The sequence below is a fragment of the Dufourea novaeangliae genome, unplaced genomic scaffold (assembly GCF_001272555.1).
Source record: "Dufourea novaeangliae isolate 0120121106 unplaced genomic scaffold, ASM127255v1 scaffold343, whole genome shotgun sequence".
Lineage (NCBI taxonomy): Eukaryota > Metazoa > Arthropoda > Insecta > Hymenoptera > Halictidae > Dufourea > Dufourea novaeangliae.
Genome location: NW_015374236.1, coordinates 1,007,438 through 1,016,231, shown reverse-complemented (window position 1 = coordinate 1,016,231; position 8,794 = coordinate 1,007,438). Strand labels below are relative to the sequence as shown.

The 8,794-nt window shown below is 45.7% G+C and overlaps 1 protein-coding gene across 1 annotated transcript in view; it reads left to right on the top strand.

Moving 5' to 3' along the window:
• Positions 1 to 1,638: 1,638 nt before the first annotated feature.
• LOC107192457 (synaptotagmin-10-like) overlaps positions 1,639 to 8,794 on the top strand; it is a 41,498-nt gene continuing 34,342 nt past the window's right edge. Inside the window, exon 1 of the mRNA XM_015581716.1 lies at positions 1,639 to 1,729. Within this exon, the coding sequence (XP_015437202.1) occupies positions 1,639 to 1,729 (91 nt within the window). The remainder of the gene's footprint in view (positions 1,730 to 8,794) is intronic.

The following is an 8,794-nucleotide window of genomic DNA, read 5'->3' as shown; positions in this document are numbered from 1 at the left end:
ATCATTCGATCGATGTTAACTATCGCGCGCGAGAGAGCACTCCGGGTTGCAGGGTGGAAGGCGTAAACGGAAGGCCGTGGAACAGGGAAAGTGGAGCGGTCGGAAGGTGGTGGAGGTGGTGGAGGTGGTTGGAGTTGATAGGTGGAAGAGGGCGGTGGCGGCGGTGGTGTCGAAAATCAGAGGGGAACGCCGGCGCGTCTCCCTCCATCTCGTGATCACGACGGGCGAATAAAGACGAACGCAGACCCAGGGAGGAAAGCGCGCGACCTTGGATGATCCCCACCACCGATCGAAGAGGGTCCTTGAAATCCTTGCATCCTTATCGTGTAGCCAGCCAGCCAGCCAGCCCACGTGTCCCGACGTTGGAGAGCTAGACGTAAGGATCGAGCGTCGCGGCGACGTAGGAGGAGCTGCTCCTCTTTTGGGGCGTTGGGTGCAACAAGTCTCGCACAGCCGTGTGGCTAAGGCCGACCGAGAGGGTATGTGGTGCCGCGGCCTCGTGCCCACGTGACGTCCAAACGAGGAGAAAAGAAATTCAATTCTATAAAAATAACAGGGTTCGTATTGTACAAGGGGCATAACAGAAGGGCGAGAACGCGCGAGGGTAATTCGGACGCGTATAGGTTCAAGCACCCTCGCGCCCAGCGTCGACTGTTCAAGGTCGGCAACGTGCTGACGGACGGATTCTCGTGAGAAAACAAAAACTGTTTACAGACACGCGAGTGTCGACGAGATCTTGTTTGATGAAAAAGAAAGCCCTACATTGTCCGAGGCACTTAGAAAACCCAGCAGAACTGCGTAAGAAAACCGAAAACGAAGTGAACTAGAGAAACAAAACTAACAACCTAACCCTAGAAAGCAATAACGATGCCCCAGCGAGTATACCACTGAGTAGGATAAATACTGCTCGGTGGTAGCATCGTAAACGGGTGGAGGGTGAAAAGAAAAGAAGCAGCAACAGCGTCGAAGTATCAAAGGGAAAAACCTCGAGCAAAAAGGATGCATTATCGGGCCACGGGTAGCCGCCGCCAGCCGAGACCTTCACCGAGACCCAGTTGGTCGACATTGCCCCTGTGTGTTGTACCTGCCGCGCACCCCGCCCTGGCTTGCGCCCCACGGGGAACCAGCGAGAGTAGCGACTGGCAGAAGCGCGGCTGAGGATAAACCCCTCCTCGTCCCTTCGACCGTGCCCGATCGGACACGCTGAGGCAGCTAGTCCACCACCCCTCGCCACCCTCTTGGTCTCTAGCCTGCCACTCTGTTCGCCCCTGGCCTAGGGATTGCCTTGCTTCCCCGTACAGTGACGCGTTCCTGGGCCAAACGACGGGGAAGCGGGGCAGGAAGACCAGGGGGGTAGGATGTATACGCGCGAGGGTCAAGGAGGGAAGAGCAGCAGGCTGGCTGGCAGGACGGAGGGCTCAAGGGAGCCGACCGGGGAACGCAGGCGCGAACGCAGACGCAATAAGTCGGCAAAACGGCGCCGAGCATTCCGGCAACGGCAGACAACGCGGCACGATCAACCGGAGGGGTAATCGTTGTGCTGCGATCTCATTACGTCGCATCCTCTTTCAGCGCGTGGAACCGACGATCCGACCAACCGAGGAACCGAACTATTACACCTGGACCCGGACAGACATCATGGGTGTCGTGAAGACCGCATCCGAGAGCATCCTCGAGGAAACTGTGCTTCCCAGCGAGGAGGCCAACTATTCTGTGCAAGGACATACCGGTAAGTTTTGTGTTTTTCATCTCCCTTCACTTTCATTTTTCTGATACGATTAAAATTTTCGCGCGTGTGACATATTGTTATGGGGGATCTACGGGGGAGTTCTGTAACGTTCGCTGTGCACGGAGTATATCGGTGTACGATTGTTTATAAACGAGAATTTAAAGGCGATGTTTTTGAGTCGTCCACACGAGCAGCCACTGCTAACAGGTGTTTGAAGATACAGATATACTGGCTCGCTGACCCGCTTACCGTCTATATGTATACGTTACTTGCCGCGAAGCAAGCAACGGCCGACTTTGCCCACGGAATTATTAAGGATTTCACTCTCGATCCCTTCGCTACGGTGATTGTTCTGCATTCGATCCAGAGGGGCGGAGGGAGGGGGAGGGGGGATTAAGATGGGCGATTAGTGGCTTGCGGTTCCCGTGGAATTAGAAGGACTTTGGATTCTTGTTAGGACCAACGGGCGATAAGACCGCAGGGAGGGACGTTAATCTTGGAGGATAAATGGATGAATTTTATTTTTGTACGCGATCGACGATCGATATTCTGGATTGAAAATTAATCGGACGAGAGGGTTGGGTCGCTCGTGGAGCGAGTGCCGCAAATGTTTACCTTTCGGAAACGTGGCGCAGCGGCACTTGCTGCTGCGTATTATTATTGGGTCTGTGTGTAATGAACTGGACACGCGTACCGGAATGATAATTAATTACGAGAATAGTTTTATCCTTGATATAAATTACATAGAATTTACGAGGCTGATGAATTGTTACGATTCTCGTCTTTTTACAAAATATTATTTGCACGGTAATTAACCTTTGTCCGCGTTGAATGCAATCATTTGGCACTTGTCTCGTGTGGCGCTACCAGTGTATGGAATATACAATTTCTGAACTATAGAGGTACTTCATATTCCACGGTACGTTTGTTATTGTTCAAAACAATCCTGCATTACATTTCACGTAGAATTTTCCGTGTAAATGAAAACTCCCAACACAAAGCGTAACATTGTGATAGTTAAACAAACATTCTTGGGGCTATTAAAACGAACAAGTGATTCGTTAAATTAACAAAGACGAGATGTAAAAGTGGAATAGTGAAAATTACTTTCTTGTCAACTTTCCTAATCCTTTCTAAAACTATTTTACGACTTTCAAGCAACTTCACCTCCTAAATTTGCATAACCTCGATCAGACAATACGATCTACAAGTGTTTGCAAAAAAACAATTTTTGGGATCTAGAATATATTAGTTAGTGTAACATGTCGTCTTTTTATTATGTTAACGTCGTTTTCTTTCCATTCCAAACGTGAATTGTTCGGTGTGAAAGACATCATCAAAGTTTAATAACAAAAGTGACTCGCAAAAAATTCCCCCGTTGGACCGAGCCTTCTTTTCACCGTATCAACGTCTCCCTTTTTTTATTCGTCGAGGCTCGAGGGGGCCGTTCTGACAGATGCTCCTTAAGTTTGACGCCGGTCCAGCCTGGTCAATGACGAATCGTCCGATCTCCCTGGCGAAGTTTCTTTACGCGTCCTCTCGCGATTTATCACCGCACGTTTCAAAAGCGTCGTATTAGAAACAACGAAACGGAAAAAAAAAGAAACGTGTGGGCGCGTCGCGTTTACTCCGATAGCGGCGTGCATCAATACTATTTATATTTACGGTTAATCGATATTGTACGACGTGAAGTTTTTTTAAAGGAACAATTACCGTCGACCGACCGCGGTGAAAGTTGCAAAAAAGAAAAGACGGCGGTACAGTTTGTGCGATCAACGAGTGAAAAAATACGCGCACGTTGTCATGCGTTCATTAGATCAGAGATTAGATCGTAAGAGACTTTGTCAGACATGGTAATTAAATTTCGAAAAATGTGAACGTCGAATTTCTATCGTCGAGGTAATAATTGCTTCGAAATTTATGGCCTCGTAATTCGAGGGCAGTTCCACTTAATGAATTGTGTTGCTACAAACGGAGGTGTTTATACGATAATAGCGATAGAAAGTAAAAAAAATGAACATTTTAACGTTTTAGCATCTTTTTTATTTCGGGGTAACCACTATACACATCGAAATTGTGGACCATCAATTTTCGAACAGACGGTAGCATGGACTCGGCCGTGAAATGTTACTTTTTTTCTCTCTCACCCTCCCTTGTTCTCTCGGTGTAACGTAACTTCCCGTCTGTTTTCAAGGGAAATATGAAAAAGGCGAGCAGCGATACCCAGTGCTCCCGGCGAAAGGAACAAACCGACGTCGTATTAAAGACGCGGAACAATGTGGTACAATCGTCCTTGGCCTCGTCAGACCGCCTACGGCTGACTATGGCCGAGAACTCGTAGTATTCTGGAGCCAGCGGATTTTAAGCGCGCGTCGTCATAGGGAAATATTAACGCGTACCGGAGTCTGATAATCAACGCGCGATACTCTGTGGGCTTCTGATCCGTTTTAATTTTCAAATTGCTCTGTGAATTCTACGCGCGACTGTTTTCCTGTTTTCGCATCATATACGAGGCGATAAAAGTCTGAATAAAAGTTGGTCTCCACTGGCTATGAAGGACAACAGAGTTCACTGAACATCCATTTATACACCTACGACTAAAAATTTTTCATATATTCCATTGTTTCTCTCATATCGAAAATAATATACATCTCTGATATGTTATTTTAAACCGTATTTGAAATTTAATCGAATTAATTCGCCGTTTAGTGGATTAATCTGTATAAATAATTCCGGGAAAATGTATAAAGTACAGGACGATTGACCAAATATGATACCGAGGGATAATTTTGCAGGGAAAACTTGGTTAACGTGTCTGCCTATGACTGACTGTTTCTACTTATGTTAGCGGCTAGAAGCTTTAATATTACTACTATACATTTTTTTTTCAATTACTGTTCAAGCAAACAAACTTTTTGATTAAAACTGACGGTTGAATTATATTAAAATCACTGAAAAATGAAAGGCACTATATTAAGTAGAAACAGTGAGTAATGGACAGACACGTCAGCCAGGCTCCGTACTCGACGAATTTTCTGAATTGATTATCTCGAAGGGTAAGAAGCAACATCTATGTTACATGTTTGCTTACTTCTTCTTTGCAAAAGATCGTCTCTCAATCGGTTTGTTTACATCAAAGCGCCTAATATTTGCGTATTCGCAGCGTGTGACGTTTATTCACGGAGAAATTTGAAATTGGCGCCCCGTGGGTCGGTTGGGCAGCATCAAACGATCCAATTCTACTGGATTGGTCCTTTGACGACTACATGCGCGACGGAATTATTTCCGAGCGAAGTAGCTTCCGCAGCTTCCGATATGGCAATGGTCAAGGACACGGAGCATTCGGTTCGAGAATTCGATCCCCCCCCCCCCCCCCGCCTCCATAATAGATCGGAGGAACCTCATTAACGAAACCGATTAAGCCTCGCCTTGACATTGCGGCCTAATGGACGCCTGGTACTTTCAGATATTCCCGCACTTCCCGCGATGCATATTTAGCAGCAAGGTCTCGCTGGCCTCTGGACCATCCTTTGAACAGCCAACCTGACTAAATCGTTGAGTGGAAAGTTTCTATTAGGTTGTAATACACAGAAACCTTGAAATCGCCCATTATGAAAGTATCCATAATGTTGGTGACTCGTTACCGCTCTGCTTCGTTGCACTTACTTTAGAACTACACGCATTGTTCGGTATCTTTTTCGGAACCTATTTCAATTCCACAGCAGAACCGCTCGAAACAGTCAAAGGACGGTAGTAAGGGGCCGACTGAAAGCAAATTGCGCCGGTACACACGAACGTAAACACAGATGGAAATTCTGGGGCACGAATGGGATCCTTTGGCTGGAACATTATCAACTACGCGCTTACCCTTGCTAATCCCCAAACACCATCTTCGCAGCAAACACGGCCTTCGGTAACAAAGTTTAGTCTCACATTCTCAAATTATTAATTTAATATATACGATCTTCTTATACGTATTACCATTAAGGCTTTCTGAGTGCAATCTGCGGAAATATAGTCTCACAGTTTTATCAAGCTGTCAGCTACCATCATTTAATCTAGTACTACTGTTTTACACCCGAAAATCTCAACAGTATCAACTATACGATACTACAGCGTGATAGTCTCAAATCTGAATTATAACTCATTGCACATTTAATGGAAGTTCCCCAAAATACATTGGAATACTGTAAAACGACTGAAACACTACGAGTCTACAATCACCCGAAGATACTAGCCTTGCAAAGTCTTCAATTTCACATTCTGCACTCTGTTCTCTGCAACAGCAGCACAAATTTAATCTTCTGATCCCTCCAATTATCCGAACAATGTTCGACTCAAAACTACAACATACTAGAGGGCTCGGGGGACTTTGTCGAGATCTTGTGTCGTGTTAGCCGAAGACGACGGACCGACGTGTAGGACATTAAGATGCGTGGATCATCAGATTACAGGAATACCGGACTAGCTGGCTAAATATTGTCGTTGTACCGGTGGGTTCGTGGATTAATTAATTGCCCCTACTATTTCGCCAAACTTGGTGATACCCCAAGGGAATACACGTCCTCGTGGAAGCTTAGCAAACGTCGTCCCCGTCAAAGTCCATGTCTCCGTCGTACAGAGACTCTCCCTCTTTCTCCATCGATATCACGTCGTCGTAACGGAAGCAAGGTGTAACGCACGGTTTCATTTTCGTATCACTTCCCCCAAAATCTGTCGATAAGAGTTCGCGCCGTATTGGTTTCTAAATCGAAATTAGTTTAAAAGTAAATCTAACATACGGGTGCAAACGTCCTCCACGCTGCTGGCCGACGTCTCCTCGGCGTCAGAAACGTCGGCCTGTTGCTTCAAGAACTCCTTCACTTTGTCGTCGAACTCCTCCGCCGGCAGTAACTCGCCCTGAAACTTCTCGATCGCATCCAGGACCGACTTCATCGTTTTCGTGTAATCGGGCTGGAACATCTTCCCTTCTGGATTCTCTTTGAACAGGTATTCAGCCTGAAACAACGAGGTTTCCGGGGAATGATTCGAACGGCGGGGAGGGGGGGGGGGACGGGGAAGAAAAGTCTTTGAACGACGAAACTGTTCTGCGCTGCTTCACTACCATCAGTTATCTTTATGAGTCTGACGGCTGGGATACTTAATGGAACGGTGTCTTTTAACCCGACGCGACGACGGGGCGGGGCAACCTTCACCCTGGATACGGAAAATAGGAGGAATACCAGTGTCGTTTATTTGAATAAAGGCGCATACGCGGCGGGTACGCTGATTGGATATTTGATCGGAAAGAGGCATGTTGGTCTTATAAGAAAAAATTTCATCGTATTCCGTAAATTCTTTTGAAAAATGGGTATTTCCAAGAGATAGATAAGGAAGAAAAAACGAATGGGAGAGATAGAATTACACGATTATAGAACGCAAAATGTCATTGGATATCCCGTATCCTGATAGTAAAACTGCACCTCTTTCACAATTATTTCCCGAAGACAATCGTTTAGTAATCTTTTCCACGCGATCGATACTACACACGTTACAGTCAAAAAGTTAAAACCATTCATCAAATTCGAAACTTTTTACAGACAGAGCAAGAACATTGACTTAATATCGTGTTTCATAATTTTCCAGAGATCCTCGAACAAACGAGCATCTACATTGTGCAATTGCACGTGCACACCGTTCTTTATTCCGCGTTGTTACACCTACTAATAAATCACGCACGATTGGCACAGGGCTTTATTCTCAGACAACTCCATTTCCATTCCGAACGAGCAACGAACGCTGGTCTTATTGACGCGGTTACGAAAATGATACAGCGACGAGAAGAGACGCTCGATTGGAAACTCGGGCGTGTACGATCGAAATACCCGATAGACAAAGCTCGGAAACGGAATATATCTCGATATTCTTCCCGGTGAAACGCGATGCAATGCTCGTCGGGCCCGGGTGCACAATGGCACGTGTTTACCGGTCCATTTAAAAATGGGTCGCCTCTACGTACCCACAAGTTTCCGACCCACTTCCCCCCCCCCTTTAATCTCGCCCGCGTTTACATTGTTTTCCCTTTACAATGTGTAACTTCCGACTATCGACGGACGCACGTTCTCCCTTCTTTCACTGTTCCACTCGGATCGGAATTGACCGAGTGAAAAAGTATACCCCCGAGACTATAAAACGCATTCGAAAAACTCTCTCTCTCTCTCTCTCTCTTCTCGTATTAGATCGCAGGAGAGTTATATCAATTCGCACCGTTGAGAGTTAACTCGGTTCGAAGCTGGAAAGTTTGATGAAAACTCGGGGAACTGGCCTCGGAATAATTTTCATTGATAGAAAAACTTTGTCTTACAGTTTCTAGGGTCGCTAATATCTCCGTCTCACCGTATATAGGGCTAGTCTGTTGGGTTGTCCTCGTGGATTCTGGAGACTTCAAAGTCTGGGTGGGATCCTAAAGACCGCGGAGACACAAAGTTTAGTAGAAGTTACTTAAGTTATTTCGGTGGTCAGTAAGGACACTGGAATAATGCCAGTCGGTTCCTATACCAGTTCCAGAAGTCCTCCTGGGACCTTAGAGGTGCTGAAAGAACAACTGTGTTACATGGATCACGTAACATCGAAGTAATGCAGAGATGGTAACAACGGATATGTGTCAAAAACAAAACTGAGCAAAGTTCTATTCTACTAGGGGTTTGAATGCAGTGATAACGAAACGTGAATACTATTAAATTTGACTAAAATCTTTATTTTATCACATTTTGCAAGTCAGTAAATGTTGTAAATGCATAAACATCCGCGGTCTAGTAATAAATGATCAAAGATGGCTAAACAAGCTGGCGATTGTCATTTCGAGAACACTTACAATTACACCGAGAACGAAAAATACAGATTGTCCAACATTGGAATCAAGTTTATTTTTACAATCAAGTACACCTACGAATTTCTTTGTTTCGATAGTTCGTAAGGTATTTGTAGCAGGTACAGTCCGATTAAAGCCATCAGAACTAAGACACTAAACCCCTTCCAGCCCCTCGGAATGATCCTGCACATTCTATTATTTCAAGCCCCGTCCAT